General features: G+C 38.8%; 2 protein-coding genes across 2 annotated transcripts; one reads left to right on the forward strand and one right to left on the reverse strand.

Moving 5' to 3' along the window:
* Window positions 1-1,137: 1,137 nt before the first annotated feature.
* Window positions 1,138-20,425, reverse strand: LOC134665493 (dnaJ homolog subfamily C member 16). Its single transcript, XM_063522468.1, has 19 exons — window positions 19,958-20,425; window positions 18,679-18,855; window positions 17,633-17,722; window positions 16,993-17,273; window positions 16,437-16,617; window positions 15,913-16,114; window positions 15,342-15,549; window positions 14,455-14,699; window positions 13,219-13,391; window positions 12,405-12,545; window positions 11,954-12,034; window positions 11,330-11,410; window positions 4,942-5,043; window positions 3,135-3,336; window positions 2,935-3,045; window positions 2,733-2,903; window positions 2,533-2,643; window positions 2,067-2,187; window positions 1,138-1,678 (listed from the first exon to the last, which is right to left on the reverse strand). Exons 1-19 carry the CDS (start codon window positions 20,131-20,133, stop codon window positions 1,578-1,580), a joined length of 2,955 nt encoding a protein of 984 aa, XP_063378538.1. The 5' UTR covers window positions 20,134-20,425; the 3' UTR covers window positions 1,138-1,577.
* Window positions 6,355-7,541, forward strand: LOC134664925 (cysteine synthase-like). Its single transcript, XM_063521648.1, has one exon. The coding sequence runs from the start codon at window positions 6,524-6,526 to the stop codon at window positions 7,496-7,498; it is 975 nt and encodes a 324-aa protein (XP_063377718.1). The 5' UTR covers window positions 6,355-6,523; the 3' UTR covers window positions 7,499-7,541.
* Window positions 20,426-22,275: the final 1,850 nt, after the last annotated feature.

Below are 22,275 nucleotides of genomic sequence, written 5' to 3' on the forward strand. Positions count from 1 at the left end.
TGGGTCTTACTCCACTACAAAAGAATATATTCTTGCTGAAAGAGGGCCAAGGGAGTGTAAACAAGAGACTGTATAGCACCCGAAGCTTAATAGAAGGAAATGTGGTCGAAAATTGCAGGGAATCGATCCTCTTTCTGCATGCCATAAGTGGTTGCGATACTACTTCAGCATTCTACGGCAAAGGAAAAGTTCAGTCTATTCTGCTTGCTAGAAAGATCGACTTGCAAGATACGATAAACGTGTTCAATAACCCGGATGCCTCATACGAGCAGGTAAAAGAAGCGGGAGAAAGATATATTCTCGCCTTGTATGGGGCTAAGCAAACCGAGAAAAGTTTAAACGAGTTACGATACGTCCATTTCAACAAATATGTTGGTCTGACGAACAATACGGTGATATTATCAAAGTTACCACCTTCATCAGGAGCAGCTTTTCAGCATTCAATGCGTACTTTTCATCAAGTACAATTATGGCGAGGAAACGCATTGAACCCAGAAAATTGGGGCTGGAAAAATAATAACAACTGTTTATCACCTATATTTACCACAAAATCACCAGCTCCACAGTCGATACTCAAAATAGTATCGTGCAGCTGCAGAAAAGGCTGCCGAAAAAGATGTGGATGTGTCAAAGCTGGATTGCGTTGTTCCACCATGTGCAAAGATTGCCAGGGCCTAAGTTGCTTCAACAAGTCTTTAGAAGATAATGATGACGATACTGATTTTTGTTAGATAATAGACTAAGACCGATTTGTGTTGTAAAAAATAATAAATATTGTTGTTTCTTGCGTATTAAATGTTTTATTTCCGCTAAGCGCACATTTTTAGTAATCTTTGATGCACCATAGCTTGGAAACTATAAATGGTATCGAAATGAATTCAGTATTTATTTGTAGGTAATTTAGTGACAAATAATTCCGTCTTTGACCATTTTGTCCTAGCTTGTATAGTTTTCCTGAAAATTGAGAAAATCTGTAAAATGGGACACATTTCAAGGGGGGGAAGGGTGAAACGGATTGCGGGGGGGGCGGGAGAGTCGTGTATTTTAATGTACTCGTATATAGGTATACCATAGCAGCAATAAATTAAAATTATAAATTTTGCCGCTAAAAAATTTAGAATGAATACACTAATAACCGTGTAACTCTCAAGTATTGAGTATAGGTCAACATTTTTTTATTTGTGACATTATGATTAACTATATTATATTTTTCTTTCTGATTGTTCATCCGTCGAGTAGGATATCTGGAGATAGCAAGGATAACATTAGACAAAGGAAATATTACCCAATTATATGAACTTTGCTACGATTTTTGAAGGATTAATCAGTATTAGGTTAATTTTTCAAATAGCTAAATTGGTTCATGGCTAAAAACAATTGTTTAAAGTAATTAGTCTCCAGGGGCCACACTTGACGTTAACTTAAGGTTTTTACCTTATATATGTGTGTACATTTTTTATAGTGGCATAAAGATGTGTTCTGGTCACCCAATTTAAAAAAAAGTTTACTTGATGATCTGCGTTCAAGCATATCTGTTCCCTTGTATGTGTACTTGCGGAGCTACGTTCAGTCGGACTTCACTTGGAGGTCATGTCGGGCCAGTAGTTGATGTAATAGCGGTGGGTGCTGCCTTCGAACAGTCGGTCCAGCCAGTTCTCCAGGCCGTCTAGTAGGTTCTCTGTAAAATAATGTAAGTAAGAATATTGTATATTTAGCTACTTTTATGCTGATAATAACCATAGTTTAAACAAACCATTATTTGCGTCTCACATTTTACTTGATGAGAGAGTGAGACGCAATACCATTGGACCAATAAATTGGGAAGGTGGAATACCATTCTAAGATAGTTGACTGTATTTTTTTAGTAAAAACTAGTGTTAAAAATCGGAAGTAGTTGACGATAGTCAACTGTCAAGGCTGTGTTCCTCTACTGGTCGTATTTCGCAACCGATTCTCGTGTCAATAATTATATGGGCTTTTTTGTCAATTTAACATTTCGCCATATAAAAAACCATGGAACCATGGGAGTTCGCCAAGACTACAGTTCACAGAGGCACTATATCTACCTTGCAGCAACGGCGACGGCGGTGCCTCATCCGAGCTGGAGTCGCGCTCAGTGAAGCCGATGAACGCGCCCGCCTCGGGGTCTGCTGACGCGCCCAGCGATCGCGTCATTCGGGACATCCTCTGAAATGTAATGAAATAAGATGTCAGATCATTTTTAGATTAAGTCACATATCAAATCTCTGTGTTTTTGTAGAGATCGAATGCCTATACAGAGCGTATTTTTAAATTGACCCGGTAAGGGCAGTTACAAGAATATTTAGCATTGAATTAAAGAGTATTTTATCGTGTGTGACTTACCCTTGGCGTGGTTTTTAACACCCTTAACATCGTTGTAATAATGTCTATTTTCTTATGTGTCTTGGTCCCTCAAGAAGCTTATGGAGGTAGATGCAGAAGTCAAACACCGTACCTCCACGGTTTCTATAATTTTTAACCTTATCAACTATAAAATAAAGTCGACATTACCTTGTGCGGCTTGGCGCCCTCGGGATGCTTGGCGTGGTATATGCAGAAGTAGTTGCGGTGCGGGTTCAGCGCCAGCACTGTGCCCACGCAGTTCCTGGCGTTGACTCGCAACTCTTCCCTCATAGAGACAGCTGTAGCGACGGAACCCGGCGATATTAAGAGTTTGAACCTTATTCATGTTGAAATAGAGTGTAGATTACCTTGTGCGGCTTGGCGCCCTCGGGATGCTTGGCGTGGTATATGCAGAAGTAGTTGCGGTGCGGGGGTTCAGCGCCAGCACTGTGCCCACGCAGTTCCTGGCGTTGACTCGCAACTCTTCCCTCATAGAGACAGCTGTAGCGACGGAACCCGGCGATATTAAGAGTTTGAACCTTATTCATGTTGGAATAGAGTGTAGATTACCTTGTGCGGCTTGGCGCCCTCGGGATGCTTGGCGTGGTATATGCAGAAGTAGTTGCGGTGCGGGTTCAGCGCCAGCACTGTGCCCACGCAGTTCCTGGCGTTGACTCGCAACTCTTCCCTCATAGAGACAGCTGTAGCGACGGAACCCGGCGATATTAAGAGTTTGAACCTTATTCATGTTGGAATAGAGTGTAGATTACCTTGTGCGGCTTGGCGCCCTCGGGATGCTTGGCGTGGTATATGCAGAAGTAGTTGCGGTGCGGGTTCAGCGCCAGCACTGTGCCCACGCAGTTCCTGGCGTTGACTCGCAACTCTTGCCCTCCTAGGGATAGTTGTAATACGCGACGGAACCAGTCGATGTTTCTTTCTACTTGGAGATACGCGAAGAGGAGGGTTTTGTTTCTGTAAATTAGAAAAGATACGTTGAAATAGGGCTTCTTTAATTCTTTCTCATGTTGGTAGGTCTATTTTAACTTTATTAAATTAAAGAGAAAGATGTCAAAGTACAGAATACTTTAACAGTCCGGTTTCTTCGTGATGTTTGGACTTTTATGGTAACAAAATTACTTTAGATATCTGCTTTTTTTTTGCTAGCGTAAGGAAGCGCAAATACCTATAGCATATAGTGTGTGTGTGTGTGTGTGTGTGTGAATTACGGTTCGAAATCGAAAGACTAGAAAGGAATGTCAAATGATTAAACTTTAATGTTTTTCGAACTGTGGGTCGCGACCCCCTGGGAGGTCGCGAAGCCTCCGCCAGCCTTAAAACAATACATAAACGAAACATTTTGTTCATACTAAGGGGGTCGCGTCATGATAAAGTTTGAAAAACACTGCAATAATATCTTAACCCGTTAATGATTAACGCAAATCACATACAGAATGCAATCTTTCCAACCCATTGTCAGATATGATTGAAAGTTACAATTAGGTGACCTTATAGGACGCCTTATCTACTAGTAATAAAATCTACAAATTCATTGTAACTGTACCTATTTTGTTTTGTCAGAGCACATTCACAAGAATATATTATCTCACAAACGTTACGACATGCACGCGGAATGTTTTTCCAATAAACGTTGTTCTGTTGCCGGTTATTGTCCATTGTTCAGTGATCACTTCTCAAATAATGGACAATTGTTCCTTGACCTCAAACTATCTATTAACGACTTATTAACATTTCTATATGTCGGGGCGCAGATATATTGGTATTGGGTAGCGGCACAGAATAAATAATAGTACTGCCGTACAGAAAGGAAACTTCCTACAAAACCGAAGTTTGACAGCGGTTCAGGGTCGAATCATGCTATCCCTTTCTAATATATGGCACTATCCCTTTCGGCTATTTAGGGTTGTCAAAATTCAAATGATTATCTTATCTGTGGTCGTGCACGCAAAAGGAAGTCAAGTGGTGCCAACCCTAATAATTGCTCGGAGCTCGGAGTTTGGCCGAAGTTAGGAGTTTCGCACCCCTGGTAGCGGACGCAACTGTGACGTTTTAAGCAATTGCGACTAGTTTGTGGTGACTGTATTGATAATTCATGTTAAAGGGATGTTAACACTCTATGTCCTCGAAAGTGATGTTACTTAAGCAGTTTTTTTAAGAAAAACTATTTGTGTTAGTAAAGCAAATACAATATAGACCTCAAACTATCTATCAATGAGAGGGCATTTCAATAAGTCGGGACGCAGATATATTGGTATTGTGACGTTTTAAGCAATTGCGGCTAGTTTATGATCATTGATTTGATTATTGATAATTTATGTTACCAGTACAATTCTTATGTAATAGCGGGACCGGACGGTGAAAGGAAGATAAAACCTAAATTTTAGGCTAGCTTGTAAGATTTGCATGCTGTGCATGGACGGCTCAGAGGACGGACCTTCTTATAAATATTATGTACCAACTATTGAAACTCCTTTTTTTGCAAAATTAAATGGTAATTTCTATGTTTTTAGATCGATATTCTATTGAAACGGAGTGTAGATTGAGATCCAGAGCACTTACTTGCGGTACGGCCAGACGATCTTGTGAAACTTGGACAACAACTGCACTCGGCTCTGCATGTCCACGAGCAGCACTATAGTGCGGCACCCAGGTTTCAGCAATCTGTGGAACATTACAACGTTAGATTCTAGTTGACATAAAAATCTCATAACCAGGACATAAAATACAAAAAAAATGATCTAGTGAATAGATTTGACCGTAATAGTACAGTCACCTGCAATAATATGTTACTCTTCGAAGGCCGCAAAAATATGTGACACGCTCTTCTGGCACTACACATAAGATCGTGTCAGATATTTTTGCGGCCTTCCTTGTGAATCATATTATTGCAGGTGACAGAGAAAAAGTGAATAGAGTAAAAAGCTTTTCATTTGTTCAACTCTTTGAGACGATGGACGCGATACGCGTCTGGAATGACAGTCAAAATTCAATTTTAAATTCAAAACCACAGGGTCGTTTTTTGCTTGCCTACCCAACCTAACATAAGACCTTCTACGCTTGCGAATTTCTGGGGGCCGCTGCTAGTTTAAATTGTTTTCTTGATTATAATAATTGGATAACCCTAACCTTGCATCCGACACACCACACCCACAATGCACTGGCTGATAGCCAACACTTTCACATATGCACACGTATGTATGTATTGAGAAGTTTCGTTTTTTAGGGTTCCGTACCTCAAGAGGAAAAATCGGAACCCTTATAGGATCACTCGTGCGTCTGTCTGTCTGTCCGTGTGTCACAGCCTATTTTCTCGGAAACTACTGGACCAATTAAGTTGAAATTTGGTACACATGTGTAAATTAGTGACCCAAAGATGGACATATTTTTTTTTATAATTTTAAAATACATAGGTTCGAAGTTATTTAAGAAAAAAGCCAAAAAATTACCATTCCCGGCCCTTTATCTCCAAAACTACTGGGTCTAAAATTTTGAAAAAATACTCGAAATAGTTCTTTACCTATAGGTGACAGGAAAACCTATTAGAAATGTGCAGTCAAGCGTGAGTCGGACTTGTGTACGGAACCCTAGAAAGCGAATCCTACTCGCACTTGCCCGCTTTTTTACCCCCTTCCCTTCAAGATAGTTCCTATAATTCCAACAAAAATGTACCAGTACTTAAACATAATGTATACGTATATTTCTGATTTACAAAATACTATTAACAACATTGTAAGTAAGTTTGATAAGAGAATGGCATTGTTTATTTAACTGTTTATATTTAGATAAGATCTCGCAATCGTTACCAGTAGTTAATAGTACATCAAAGTAATCACCTAAAGATAAGTCGATTGTCTATAAATAATCGATCATTGTAGAATCTTCGCACTTGCCAATTTCTTGGGCGCATGTCAGTCACATTAGATTATTCAAAGCGTTAAAACATACCCTTTTTTATATTCTCTAGTTCAATTCAAGGTCCGTAATGTATGGGTCTAATACGCGTAACTAAGTAACCTTGACAATATATTAGTCAAGATAACATTATAAAGGCAGCATACATCGCGAGTGACTTTTTAAGCTACGCGCGCTACACGCGGTCTCAGTACGTTGATGAACATTGACAAGTGTTGTGTTTTTTAAAATGGCTCCTTCTAGAGACAGCGAGATCAAATCTTCAGCTTTGGAACTGATCGGGAACACACCTATAGTCGCATTGGATCGTCTACATCCCGGCCCTGGACGTATCTTAGCGAAATGTGAATTTATGAACCCTGGGGGTTCTATCAAATGCCGATCCGCGTTGTACATGATACAGAATGCTAGGAAGAATGGTGATTTGAAGCCTGGGAGCCCAGTTGTTGAAGTGACATCAGGGAATCAAGGAACTGGTCTAGCTGTTGTATGTTCAGTGCTTGGACATCCTCTGACTCTGACTATGTCTAAAGGGAACAGCGTGCAAAGAGCTATACATATGGAGGCGCTTGGTGCGAAATGCGTTCGAGTTCCTCAAGTTGAAGGTAGTTACGGAAAAGTGACTTTAGCCGATGTGGAAGCGGCTGAGAAAGAAGGGTTAAGGTTAGTTGAAGAAACCGGAGCATTCCTCGTTAATCAGTTTCATAATGATGCCAATGTTAGTTCGCATTACGACTCAACAGGCCCTGAGATTTGGAGGCAGACTGGAGGGCATGTAGACGCTTTCGTAGCCACCGTTGGAACGGCCGGAACTTTCACGGGTGTTTCTAAGTTTCTGAGGGAGAAGAATCCAGAAGTAGTGACTTATGTTGTGGAGCCAGAAGGTGCTGAGCCGATAGCCGGCAAGACTATCACGAAGCCGTGTCATCTGTTACAAGGATCAGGGTATGGGGCTGTTCCTGGGTTATTCAAGTTTGAGTACATGGATGGCACTATGAGTGTGTCTGATGAGGAGGCTACGCATTATAAGAAGCTGCTTGGAGAGAAGGAAGGGTTATACGTCGGTTACACTAGTGGGGCGAACGTGGCCGCCGCGGTGAAGCTTCTCAACTCGGGGAAATTGCCGAAGGATGCGTGGGTGGTGACCATGCTGAATGACACGGGGTTGAAATACACTCCTGTTCCGGAGGAGTTGACAAAGTGAATGTGCTTGTGAGAAAACATTTAATGGTTACGATTTAAGGACGTGTTGCTGTAATATGTGTATTTAGTTAAAATAAAGTGAAAATTTGAGTACCGTGTGAAGTTTTGATCGTGTTGATATACGTGTCTTTTAACCCTACATATGCCCGTCAAATATCACTTTTGAATTAATAACTTTTAAATCATAAATTACAATCCAAATTGTCTGGGACGGATATGGGACAAGGCATGCGAAAGGTTAACAATCCTTTTCGCAATAGTACATAGTAAAATTTATCACTAATTAATTTAATATTTTTTGCGAGATGCTCCTTCAAATCCGACAGTAAGGTGTAGTATCGTAATAAGTTACGAGTACATATATGTACAATGTTGCAAAAGAATAAAGATAAATTTCAATTGGCCGAGAACACGTAGGTTAGCGACGTTGGCGTTGACATGACATGATATAAATAATTAATTAATAATTAATATTAATCAGCCCTTGACCCTAAAATATTGTAGGCGTTCTAAGCTCGTTTATGGATTAAAGAAAGGCCAAGTGCGATGTTAGTTAGTTGGATGAGTTGAAAAAATTGCTAAGGGTTCCGTACTATTTTTACAAGCTTTTACATATTCAGTTTCACCTGACCGTTGTCTGTCTGTGTGTAATCAAATCTTGCAAGTTAAATTTGATTCACTTCCCGGTTTCCGATTGAGCTGAAATTTTGCATACATACGTAACTCGGGTGACAATGCAATATTATGGTGTCATCGAGCTGATCTGATGATGAGACTGCCATCAGGAAGGAAGGAGGTGGCCATAGGAACTAAGTACGTGATAAAACAACGAAACCTAATTGTGTTTGGGGTTTTTAGAATTATCTCGATGAGCATTAGTTGCCTATGGGAAGAGAGTAATTGATGACAATACCATAGAAATTATAGTGGATACAGAAAGCCAATTATAGGAACTCATTTGATGTAGATTGTTTTAAATTGTGCTATTTTAGACATACCACCGCCCAAACTGTACATCGGTGGACCTTATGCCTTTAGTAATAAGGTCCACCGATGTACGATTAGGAGTGTTGCTGTTGGTACATACTCTATGTGAACTTCAATAGTCTCGGCGACTGACATTAATAATTTATATTCTGAGCTTTATTGGGGTCGTCCAAAAATCATGTGATCATATTTGGCCTATTTTTGACCCCCCCCCCCCCCCTGGGTGACATTTGGTGATTTTAACGCAACACCCCAGCCACAAGATCACGTGATAATTAAGATTATTGGGTAAATATGCATATAAAATAGAGCGGATTATTTGATCTGATTAAATTTTGAAGTAATATTATAGTTTTTGGGTTTCCCGCTTTGAAAAAATAAGTTACACGTGATATCTTCTCTGACCTATCGTGATCATTCGTGATATTTTTTACCCCCAATAAACGATCACATGAGTTTTGGACGACCCCATTAATATTGTTAGCAATTTAAATTCGTTAATGTACTTAAAAAAACAACAAGTCGCCATGACATGGCGCAGAAAAATGGTTCTTCCGGTTTTACCGGTATACATAGTAATGGTAGTAATAATAGTTCAATGGCCAAGGCGTATCTATCTCGAACACTTGAGACGCTGACAGTATTGGAATTAGTGGTATTTAGTTATTTCAATCTGACGTTTTATACTTATATATATTTTATATAATTGACTATACTATTATACACCGTGTTTTTATTGAATTACGTAAACTTCGGGGTATGGTTAAATACGTTTAAGGGAACTAAATGGCATAAATCATTATCAAAAAAATTTTTTTTTTTTAATTTTAAGTTAAAAAGTAATGAAATGTAGTATATAGCGTTGTTGTAACACGGGCATTACATTTAACTCAACCAAACAATTGAAATATGTAACTTATCAATGTCATTTCGAACATCGATCGACCGAGATTGTACTTATGTTTAGTAGCAAATGTATGAACTCATTCTAAACACTAATCAATATGTAAACCGACCCTAAGGCAAGTGTACACGCTTGTAGAGGCCTTATAGGAAGAAATAAATTATTGATTATCTCCGAAATGGAGTTAATTAGAATATCAGTGTCTTTGAGAAAGTTTAACTTGACTTGATTTAACTTGAGAAAAGCGGTTTTATACTCTTACTGGAATATACATTCTAGAACTTTGCCTCTTTGTAAAAAATTAAGGAAGCCTATTTTAGGAAAAAATCCTCGCAGAGAGATAATCTCAGAAAGCAGTACAGATTTAATCTTGTATGTCAAAAATCAAACAACTCAATGTTTTACAGAAGTACATTCAATACTGCAATACGAGTTTTTAACGCCCTGCCAGTTGAAATAAAAATGTTAGAGGGAAATCATTTTAAATTTAAATTAAAAAACTGGTTAATTGAAAATGTATTTTACAATCTAAATGAGTTTTTTCTGGAATCACCAGTTTGTTAAGTATAAGTTAGTCAGTAAGCTAGTATAGTTAGTAGTTTTAAGATCATATTGTATGCTCGAAATGGGCAACTGTTGATTCGATATCTCCTGTATATGACATCTTATGTACACAGTTTACAATTAATAAATACTTTACTTTACTTTAAGCTCTGGAATGCACCCATGAAATAACCGGGAATTAAAAAACACGGTGTATACATCGTGCCCTTGAGGAACCCTACAGATTTTAACAGTATATTTCTGAGCATATTTAAAGATTAAAATGTCATATAAACTTTAAACTATTTATTCCCCAGTTTAAATATTTTAAAATTTGAAGTTGTTTAAGGAAATAGGCGATATAGGACCTTTTATAAATGGAACTGTTTTATATAATTTGTTTATTGATTGAGATTGCCAGTCAACCATAACCAATAATCAGTTATCAGTAAAAACCGCTAATCGTTTATCATATAAGTATGTTTTGATTTTTATGCGTATTATAATGATAAGATTGATAAGAAAATAATGGATAGACAAGGTTATTACTTTAATTTAAAGTACATATACTTTTTTAGTAATAATAATAAAGAATATAACGAGTTTTAGAATATATCAAACACTAACAGTAAAGGATGGTGTTTAGCAAAACTGAGTCAACCCACATCCATTTTGCAATAAAAAGTCAACTTTAAGCGTCAATTTTTTGAGTTGAAATCTTATTGCAAAATTAATGTGGTTGATACATTAAGAATGATTCACGGTTAATTTCACTAGACTTATATCGTGAACCGTGAATAAGATGCACGCATGTAACTTGTAACTGCATCGAAATATCGGGAGCTCGAAAACAAAAGGTAATCCTCACGCTCCAGATACCGGTCGACATAAGTCTATATTAAACAGTAATATGGTGGGACAGGTGGGGTGTCTAGTAAGGTTGAATCTTTAAATCTTAACATTTTATACAATAATACTTTTATACAGACCTTTAGAGAAGTGGAAATCCCAGGGTATAGAGATTTATTTATTAAAAACTAAAGTAAATAAACAAAAACCAACATAATAAAACTTAATACTAAATACTTAACCTACTGGTAAACAATTTGGCCTAAATCGCCGTCAACGGGCAGGGTGCCCAGAAGGCTGGCCGCTGGCAAGGGTATAGGATTTCCAAAGTTCACATAATTGTTAAGATGCAGGGGGGCAATTTAGACTGCGGGATAATTTAAACTAATCGAAATATATTATCTTCCATGTTTTACATTATTGCAGCCTCAACTCTGACTGCGGTTCGTTGTTGTTTTCCTTGGCGCTGCCGTTTCACCGACACCTCTTAAGCGCCGTCAGTATGCTAGTTTCCCACCTTGTGACATAAATAATATATTAAACACTCACCGCACGAGTCCGTTGTATTTCTCCGCCCTAAGCTCGTGCAGCCTCAGCTCTGACTGGAGCTCGTTGTTGTTTTTCTTGGCGCTGCCGTTTCACCGACACCTCTAAATCACCGTCAGTATGCTAGTTTACCACTTTGTGACATACATAATATATGAAACGCTCACCGGACGAGTCCGTTGTATTTCTCCGCCCTAAGCTCGTGCAGCCTCAGCTCTGACTGGAGCTCGTTGTTGTTTTTCTTGGCGCTGCCGTTTCACCTGTCGGTACAACTACCAGTCGGAAACAACAAAAGCTTAGGGTCTTAGGCGTAAAAATCATTTAAGGAAGTGCATACTTTACTTGTGTTATTATATTACATAGGATTACCTGACAGACAAACAAGCATGGTCCAAACCAGAAACTATTGTCCAGGAGACTATGTTCAGGTTAATTACGTAAATTGTATTTTTTAAGTGTTGTTTTGTCATGTTGTATCCCGCCGAGTTTCTTGCGGGTCCTATATTGGGGTCCTATATATACCGCTACGGACTAGCATACTGACGGTGATTTAGAGGTGTCCCTCTAAATCACCGTCAGTATGCTAGTTTACCACTTTGTGACATACATAATATATGAAACACTCACCGGACGAGTCCGTTGTATTTCTCCGCCCTAAGCTCGTGCAGCCTCAGCTCTGACTGCGGCTCGTTGTTGTTTTTCTTGGCGCTGCCGTTTCACCGAGACCTCTAAATCACCGTCAGTATGCTTGTTTACCACTTTGTGACATAAATAACATATTAAACGCTCAACGCACGAGTCCGTTGTATTTCTCCGCCCTAAGCTCGTGCAGCCTCAGCTCTGACTGCGGCTCGTTGTTGCTTGGCGCTGCCGTTTTGCCGACACCTCTTAAGCGCCGTCAGTACGCTAGTTTACCACTTTGTGACATAAATAATACAGTGTGGAAAAAGATAAGTCGGGCCCTGGAGGGAAACTACCTTAAATCCTTAAGCTGGCTCATTTTACTTAAAGGAGACATTCCTTTATTTTTAAAAAGAAACAAAACTGCATCTTTCCACCCTGTATATTGAACACTCACCGGACGAGTCCGTTGTATTTCTCCGCCCTAAGCTCGTGCAGCCTCAGCTCCGACTGCGGTTCGTTGTTGTTTTTCTTGGCGCTGCCGTTCTGCCGGCGCCGCTCGCTTCGCTGTTGTTGCACGGACTCTTCTTCTACGCGGCTGTAATACATAGCTCAATTAGTACGTTTGTTGTTAAGTTTTCATATGTGTGTGTGGTAGTCAAAATCTTAAAAATCTTGGGTTCAAACCTTGGTGGAACTCACGATTATAGGGAACGATGAAGCAGAAGAATTGTTCTCGAAAAAAAGCAATAACATAGCTAAAAATTCGATCAGGATCCTTATCAATCTTATCATACACAGACAAGAAGTTAAATGAATAATTTATAAACATAATATCGTCGGGTGACAAGCAAAAGTCACTAACTAACACCATTGAAATTATTGGACACATAAAATAAAAATAAAGTTTTTTTATTTTATTTTATGGCCTGGTTAGTTTGAAAGGGATTTCTACTCTCTTTTGCCAAGCTGTATGTTAGAGCTACAACTACAAGTACCTATAACACGTTAGAGATTTCTACCAGAAAAGAAAAGAAAGACAAAGTAGAAAAAAAGATAGTAGAGTAGAAAGTAGTAGTTTGGTAGAAAGTTTCTACCAGAGCATATCGCACAGGCATAATTGGACAGATGAACCCTAAGTTATTTGATCATATACTCACATGAGGTACCCGGCCACTAGTACCACGGCCACGGTGCCGAGCACGGACGCTAATGACAAGTCCTTCTGTGTTCCCTCTAACACCAGCACACGAGCTGTACATCCTACTCACATGAGGTACGCCATGAGGTACCCGGCCGCCAGCACCACGGCCACGGTGCCGAGCACGGAGGCGAGCGACACGGCCTTCTGCGTGCGCAGCGCCAGCGCCGCGCGCTCCGCCCACTCGCACACCAGCAGCATGGCGCGCCACAGCGGCCCGCGGGCCGCTTCGTCCAGTAACTCCTGTAACATAACATACGTTAACAAAGTTTCCGACAGAATCTACTTTATCTCGTTACACTAAGGTTCAGTTTACAACGATGATACTAACCTGTACATACGCCTATCACTTCCGTAGGCTTTAACAGTCTTGACCAACTGTTCCAACGCTTGTTTCGTATCTTTAAGCCTCACTATTATTACTACTCTTATCTCGTTGCACTAAGGTTCAGTTTAGAACGATAATATCATCCATCATCTCCGTAGGCTTCAATAGCCTCATGATCGACTGTTGCAACGCTCGTTTTGTATCGGTCAGCCTCGTCTGATACACGACATTATTACTACTCTTATCTCTTTGCACTAAGGTTCAGTTTCGAACGATGATACTAAACTGTACAAGCGCCTCATAAGCCTCATGACCAACTGTTCCAACGCTCGTTTCGTATCGTTCAGTCTCGCCTGATACGCCACATTATTACTACTCTTATCTCGTTGCACTAAGGTTCAGTTTAGAACGATAATATCATCCATCATCTCCGTAGGCTTCAATAGCCTCATGATCGACTGTTGCAACGCTCGTTTTGTATCGGTCAGCCTCGTCTGATACACGACATTATTACTACTCTTATCTCTTTGCACTAAGGTTCAGTTTCGAACGATGATACTAAACTGTACAAGCGCCTCATAAGCCTCATGACCAACTGTTCCAACGCTCGTTTCGTATCGTTCAGTCTCGCCTGATACGCCACATTATTACTACTCTTATCTCGTTGCACTAAGGTTCAGTTTAGAACGATAATATCATCCATCATCTCCGTAGGCTTCAATAGCCTCATGATCGACTGTTGCAACGCTCGTTTTGTATCGGTCAGCCTCGTCTGATACACGACATTATTACTACTCTTATCTCTTTGCACTAAGGTTCAGTTTCGAACGATGATACTAAACTGTACAAGCGCCTCATAAGCCTCATGACCAACTGTTCCAACGCTCGTTTCGTATCGTTCAGCCTCGCCTGATACGCCACATTATTACTACTCTTATCTCGTTGCACTAAGGTTCAGTTTAAAACGATAATACTAACCTGTACATGCGCCTCATAAGCCATCACCTCCGTAGGCTTCATTAGTCTCTTCACCAACTGTTCCAACGCTCGTTTCGTATCGTTCAGCCTCGCCTGGTACACCACATTGGTCGGTTCACTGAAATCGTCACAGTGCCCGTTGGAACACACGGGCCAGGTCTCGTTGAGCCATTCGAATTGTATGCGAGTGGCTTCGCGTCGCCATAGGATGACTACTCGGTGCTCCATTTGGGATGTGTCGCTGCCTGAAATATGAATTCATATTAGTAAATTTGTTTAATATACATATTTTTTCCAGATTTGTATTAATTCTAGTAGAAATCGTCAGCTATTTCGAGTTTTTCAGGAGTGTCCAAAAAAGCGTCCTAATATTCCAATATTTTTCTAACCATCTATTACGTCATATTTATATAATGTATAAAGGACATAACAAGAACTTATGCCAGATTTTTTGTTTTAATTCTAGGTACAGCAAACTTCAATTACGTTCATATAATCGGCAAACTCTTCTGCAACATATTACCAATGTTCTTGTAGGGTTGTTACACCTTGGTGCCGTGACCAGGATTATCTCAAAAATAATTTCTACGTTGATATATTTGGACCATTCTTATATCCTTACCTGAGGCTGGACGTGTATAGATTCCGTCTAACTTTTACCGACTTGAACAGAATTTGTTTCAGAATAGTGTCATTATAAACGTCATAATATCTTAGAAACTCACTTTGTCATTGAAACTTCCGTGCAGAGTAAGCTTGGTCTGACACTATACATATTAAGCGTTGTGTAATCTTAACTTAGCGTCCGTATGACCAGGAATGACCAGGATTGTCATCGATTTAATTCCTTTTTTTAATTTAGCTTTAAAAATGTATTAAATCCTAACCTGAACCATTAGCCAGCGCCTGCACGAAGTTAGGCTGCGCGTGCATATAGACATATGCGTAGTGTAGCCTCTCAGGCGCCGTTCTCGCCAGCCGCCTAAGCTCCGAGCGCGCCGCCGTGGCCGCCGCGCCGGCCGAGCACAGCAGCACGCAGCACAGGCGGCGGCGGTTGGGCCGCCATTCCACGGGACATACATGCTCTAGGACCGCCTGGTAAAAAAATATATTAGAAAAGCGTTAGAGGGATATTTTAATTTGATTACTTGATAAATTGTCATTTGTCACTTCCTTAAACTAACAAGATATGAGCCTATTTAATCAAGGATAAAAAATATCTACGGCAAATTGTTAGCACCGGTGTCCATGAAACTAGCTCACAAAAATAACCTATTAATTTTACTAAATATACAGGTATTTTATAGCATCCCCTACCAGGCAAACATATTATGCCGGTTACAATTTGGTGGCGTAACGAGGATATAATTTACCATCGTAGTTCATTTATTTTTTCGAGATATATTTGCAATCTTGTATCGCTCGTCGTCACAACTTTGTTATTCAAAAACTAGGTACCTGCGACGATAGTCTTGGTAGCGTCAGCAACTGATTAGCTTCTATCAGTTCTCGCAGCGTCTTCGTGGGTATTTCTGTCGTGCTGACTGTAGCCGCCGGTTCTGGACTGTCCTCTTTCAAAAGCACCATGGTGTCGATGTGTCGCTGGACTTTGTAACGGGCGGTTACGTTGGTAGAGTCACGCGCTGTCATTGCGACGAAACTGGAAAAAAATACAATAAGATTACTTTGGTATCACTACAGCGCTTGTTTTTTTTTAATGTAAGTGGGGCATGGATGCTCATACTTGTAGAAAAACTATTGCATAAAACGTAACAAAAAAAACTAGTCTGTCATTTCCGTCAATAATAAAAACCGGCAAATAGGACTCCTCCTGAAAGAAGAGTGCTTTGACCTTGTTATCCTTGAAGTCGCCTAGCCAGCTGATTAGAGGAGACAGCGACACTCGTAAGTGATCATTGTATCTTAATATCTTTGCAATAAGGTTTACGAATTGTCCGTTAAGAGTCGACAATGGTACATACCCAAAAGAAACCCGGTCTCTATAATGGAACGCAGTGAGCAGATATCGTAGGCGCATGGTAGGTTGCTCCTCAAAGATGAGCGCTTTGACCTTGTTGTCTTCGAAGTCTCCAAGCCAGCTGGTCAGAGAGGAGTCAGTCACTCGGGGAACGAGCTTGTAGGGAAACTTCCAGCGGATCCATTCTGTAATAAAGACAATATCATTTATATTTTGAAGATAAGACTTCTTCCTGCTCATCTTTTTCTGTCGCGTAGTTAGCATCAAATTGATAATGATGGCCAAGTGGCCAAATATATCGTAACACACGCTCGCACGCACGCGCAAATGTACGCACGCATGCTCGCGAATTATAATCAATGAATGAACGGATGATGATGAACCAGTGAATGGTGATTAATGAGTGATTGAAAGATAACGAGCGAATGAATGATTAAAAACAAATGAATGCATGATAATAAACGAATTAATTAATGACGATTATTACGACGAAGTATTATGATTGATTACGACTGAAAGAATGACTTTATCATTTGGTGGAGTTTATTTAAAACACTTACCTAATATCTTCGGCATAGAGCTGAGACTCTCCTTATAAATGTAAACATGTTGTTGAAGAACCAGCGTAAGGCACGGCACCCCGTGCACGCCTATCCTCCTAACCAAGCTCGCCTCATGCCCGGCGTGCACCGTGGCCGCTGTCACACCGAGCGGTTGTAACGCTTCGACTAGCCTCCTCCAGAAGGCCGCCGCTCGTACACAGTCGAAACACCAGTCGGTGTAAAAGAGGACTAGGGCTGGAGTGTGGACTGATTTCTCCATTATGTTGTTTTCGAAATGCCTGCAAATAACAGATGACATTCATATTAACTATAAGGTTCTTAACTGGCGTAAAGCTTATCTTAAATGGTGCCATGACCAGGTCTAGTAGTCAGGACATTAGCCTTGGCCACTTTTTCCTTAGTACATGACTGTAGTAGTGTGACTACTTAAAAACAACAATCAAACATATTTAATAAAATAATTTGATTTCTTGCCTAATCATATAGTAAAATTGGTTGATTTTCTTTCTTGGCAAATTTACTACTCATCTTATTGAATACAATTTCAATGCTTAAGCTGAAACATTTAAATAAGTGTCTCCTCTTATTCAGCCACAACCTAAAACAAATTAAATTATGAAATAAATGAAAGACTTACTTAGCAGTGACTGAAAGCTTATGAAATAATGTGATGTCTTGGTCTTGAGTTCTGAAGTGGTTTCCAAAGAACTCTTCAAATGGGTCAGTGCTGCAACAATGAAATATTTACTTTTATTTAACCTGGCCTGTAACATAATCGTGGTTCAAGTAGCTTCCTAACCTAGAGCCTGCTAGAGTCAGACCAAGGTAAGTTGGCAGCAACTTTGATAGCCCAGACTGTGCAGGTAAACGTCATAATTTCATAGAAATTTGATATTATTTTTAGTTTTCAAATTTTTGTTAATTATGTGGAACTAATTACATATTAACAATAACCGAACTTAATGATAATGACTTAAGGCATTTCAGTATTTGTAAGACAACGTACATCTTTAGTGTCTGTATCATATTGAAATTGATTTTAGAATGACTCATCAGTTCAATGTTTCAGAAGCGATCCAGTCTGAGTAATGTTTGTTTACCAAGCATTTAATATCCGTGAATCAAAGTGGCGAAGGAAGTAAATATTTGGAAGAGAGTCAATTTAAACTCTAATGGACTATTAACCTGAATCACTGTAAAAATATATTACTTTATAAAGAGACTTGCTTGTTTGTTGGTATGTTTGTTTGAATGAACTGGAGAAAACTATACAAAAGAGAAATCTATTAAGAAATATAACTGAATGTCCTAGAATAGGGTTTTAGTTACCAGTTGTATTTAAGCCATATTGTATCACTGTTTAACATAGAGAATTAAAGATAGATCTAGAATTTTGAACAATAGGTTCTTTATAATAAGAACTTAATATGGAGAATTTTGCAAGTTTTCCTTACAAAAGGTTGAAATTGAAATAGCTTTGAAATACAAAAGGTACTCTAGATAAATACAACTTTTTAATGGGTAGGAAGCCAATCTTTGTCTCGGTTTTAAAACTAAACCACAACTTGGGTTTCTAGCATTCTGAAAAAGCAACACTCTTGTGAAATGCTCTATTTCCCCTTTTCAGTTTCAGCGATGAACTAGTCATACATATATCTAGCCAAATTGTTTACAAATACTAACCTGAACCGAGCATAAGTACTGTAATCATGTCTCTGCTTGTAGAGGTGTTCATCTTCATTTGTGATTCCATACTGGTCATAAGCTTGCCTTCTCTCTGTGTCTGAGAGCAGCTCATATGCCTGTTTGATTTCTACAAAACGAGACTCCGCATTTGGGTGAAGGTTTTTGTCAGGATGCCTGAAAAAACATGAATATAAATAAATAACAATAAATAAATAAATATTATAGGGACATTCTTACACAAATTGACTAAGTCCCTCAGTAAGCCCAAGAAAGCTTATGTTGTGGGTACTCAGACAATATTATAAATACATAGAAAACATCCATGACTCAGGAACAAATTCTTTATTTATTCATAACAATAAAATTATTGTGTTGAACATAAGCTTAAAATTAAAAATTAACACTACATTAAATTAAATTACATTAAATTAAAGCTCAATTAAGTGATCCCAAGCTGGTGATATTAATGAAAGTATATATATTAAAATTCAAATTGTTTTAATTAAAATTGTATCACCCTTGTAATGCCCTTATCGGGATTCAAACCCAGGACCATCAGCTTCATAGGCTGGATCACTACCCACTAGGCCACACCGGTCGTCATTAATATAAACTAAACAATGTAGTTCCTTCTCCTCATAATAGCAATTTAGTAAGTATTTTGTATGAAATTATGTGTGATATCACATCCTTATAGATGTGTGTAAGACCCATGTCTTACACACAACTTTCCAACATAATATCACATCCAGGGGATAAATCATCAAACACATAAATGTAAGAATGGTAGTTATCATTATTCTTTGCCTTTTTTAACACAATGTTGATAAGATTTAATTCAAATCAATTACCTTACTTTTTATTTAGTAGGTACTGAGTATTTAAAAATTGGTAGAAAATTAATATTTGCAGGGCAATCAAATGCATCATTTGTAGTCAATGCATTTGGTGCATATTTATTGCCCCTATATTTAACTTCTTGACAACAGTATCTAGCATAACAAAATATGGGTCAAGCTTATGCCACAACAGATGGATCTAATGTTAACTCACAGAGCACAGATAAATATTGAATTTCTTATAAACAGTATGGTAGTTACCATACTGATACCACACAAGATATCATACAAACAATTTGAGTAGGTACCAATATTTAGGTATTCGTCGCGCCATTTGTTTATTCATAACTTATTGATCCAATCACAAAACAAAACCAGGTCAGACCCGTTCACAATAAGGTAGACGCTGTATGATAATACTAGCAACGTAAACTCACCATTCTTTAGCCTTTTGCCTGTAAGCCTTGCGAATTTCCACCAGCGTCGCTCGGCGGGAGATCCCAAGGATCTCGTACGGGTCACCGATCTTCTGGACCAAGACCAGCGGGCACAACGCGGCCACTAACAGCACCCACAGCCATCGCCTCTTCCAGCCCTTGTATATCCATTGCATATTACCAAACTGTCCCGACCACAACCCTCACGAAGCTACCTCCGCACTATTCATAGAACTCTCATGCCGACGCTTTACACGCGCTGACTACACACATGACACACCAGAAAATAACAGAGGAACTCATGAAACTCTTATCAGTCATTAGTCTTAAAATAGAACACAGATGGCTGAAAATTTGTAAAATTGGAAAAAATCTCGCGAAAATTATAAAATGTCAACCGGGGTTGACCATAGACAAGATCCTTAGTTTCTTAAATTTCCTGCAGAGTGCAATGACTGCAATGCGATTGGAACGATCGACCAAAGAATGAACGAATATAAAAGTCAAAGTCCATAAACAACAGCGGAATGGAATGGAATGAATGGTTCGGCCACGTGTCTTTGACGTTTTCCAGCTGGCTGTCACTACTGTCATTATGTTATGTCACGTATGTCACTTTCTTTACGTCACTTTTGTCGTGTGGTCATGTCGACAGTGTTGCCAGATGGTCACAAAAGTCACATTTTTCGTGACTTTTCGCCTTCTCGTGTGACATGTGCGTGACTTATGATCTTGACGCAATTTTTGTGAATTTTTAAGCTAGTCGAATTTTGAAAAAGTTTAGTTTTAAAATTCGTATTTTTTTTAGTGTGATGATTCATTTCTTTTAGTCTGTATCTAATTATACTGCTTATTGCACTGCATCAGTTATTCTGAGATTTTTGAGCGCTCAGAAACCATTACTGTGTTATTTTTATCGGTGCTAAATTATTTACGCATATACTTTTTTATTTTCTTTTGATTAAGTTTAATGAATAATTAATGCCGCAAGTTGAGTAAGTACTCGTACAGACGTCATTAAATGAACCGTTGCTTTCGCTTGCACGGTCTTGCAGTCGCGCGAGCGGTGGACAATGTTAACTTTTCGTTCGCACTGACTGACTGTGACTCATGTGACTGGGTCCGGAAAATGTGTATTACTAAAAATATTAGAAGTTCATGGTACTTCACCGTCGCGGCGATTTCAAGCTTCGCGCTTGTGTTTATTAACCTGTGAAGATAACAGTGTTTTTTCTGAATTCGGGTCCAACCGGTAAGGCAAAGGGGGTGTAATAAATAGACTTAGATTTTTTTTGGCCAAAGTGCATAATAAAATCGTAAAAGATTTAGAAACATTTCAATCAGAACGCTAATATAAGCAAAAATGGCCAAGATATTTGAACCGAAAGTTGGGAAAAATCTAGGACTAAAAATTTAGATGGATATTGTGTCATTTATAACACCTATTTTTAATTGTGTAATCGTAGAGAATACGCTAAAATAAGCATGTCTTGTAGGAAAAACTTTTCTCTAAAATCAAAAATGGCCGAGATATTTGACCCGAAAGCGTTTTTTGGGTTATTGAAAAAAAAAATCGAAACTAATGCAGCTCCCGCCTTAGTCTGCTAACCTAATTACATATATCCAAATCGGCTCTGCCCAGGAAGGTCTTGCTCGCTCGCTGCCGCAAGCTTCAAATATTAAAATATAAAGTATTGATTTAAGACAAAAAAAATCCTACAAAACATGCTGTTTTTAGCGTATTCTCTAGGATAACACAATAAAAAATAGGTGTTATAATGACACAACATACAACGTAATTTTTACTGCCCTAGATTTTTCTCAACTTCCGGGTTAATTAAACGGTCTTTTTTAATTTTAAACATAAGTTCAAGTAAAAGATGCTCATTGTAGCGTATTCTCTACGATAACATTATGAAAACTAGGTGTCATAATAACATCACTCGGATGAAGTGCTACACCCCCAGCATGCCATTTAGTCAGTTTAGTCCAACCCAAATTCGTTTACGAGTCAATAGGTTAGTAAACATTGATTAATAGTTGTTTTTTATTAAGATTTCGTATCAATGTAAATGTTTGGAATAGAGTCTGGCCAGCGAATCGTGGCACTAAAAATCGCGGGAATTTCAATAAAAACCGCACCTGGCAATAAAATTACTATGAAATTAAATGACAGCTTATTTGATAGGAAAAAAAGTTGCCTTATAAAGAATAAAAAAAATAGCTTGTGGGTTCAATTCAATTTTTCTTTGATACTGCAAAACAACAATCTGTGGTCGGCTATTTCATTTTCACCAAACCAGCTGGTAAAGGCTCTC

The sequence above is a fragment of the Cydia fagiglandana genome, chromosome 6 (assembly GCF_963556715.1).
Source record: "Cydia fagiglandana chromosome 6, ilCydFagi1.1, whole genome shotgun sequence".
In the NCBI taxonomy this organism is placed as follows: domain Eukaryota; kingdom Metazoa; phylum Arthropoda; class Insecta; order Lepidoptera; family Tortricidae; genus Cydia; species Cydia fagiglandana.

What these genes read in the sequence shown, in the direction of transcription:
- LOC134664925 (XM_063521648.1), top strand. Translation starts at nt 6,524, where the DNA reads ATGGCTCCTTCTAGAGACAGCGAGATCAAATCTTCAGCTTTGGAACTG.
- LOC134665493 (XM_063522468.1), bottom strand. Translation starts at nt 20,133, where the DNA reads ATGCAATGGATATACAAGGGCTGGAAGAGGCGATGGCTGTGGGTGCTG. An exon ending in TACCTCATGGCGTACCTCAT is followed by an intron (nt 12,546 to 13,218) that starts GTGAGTAGGATG and finishes TATGTATTACAG; the next exon opens with CCGCGTAGAAGAAGAGTCCG. An exon ending in AGGGCGCCAAGCCGCACAAG is followed by an intron (nt 2,644 to 2,732) that starts GTAATCTACACT and finishes ATGAGGGAAGAG; the next exon opens with TTGCGAGTCAACGCCAGGAA.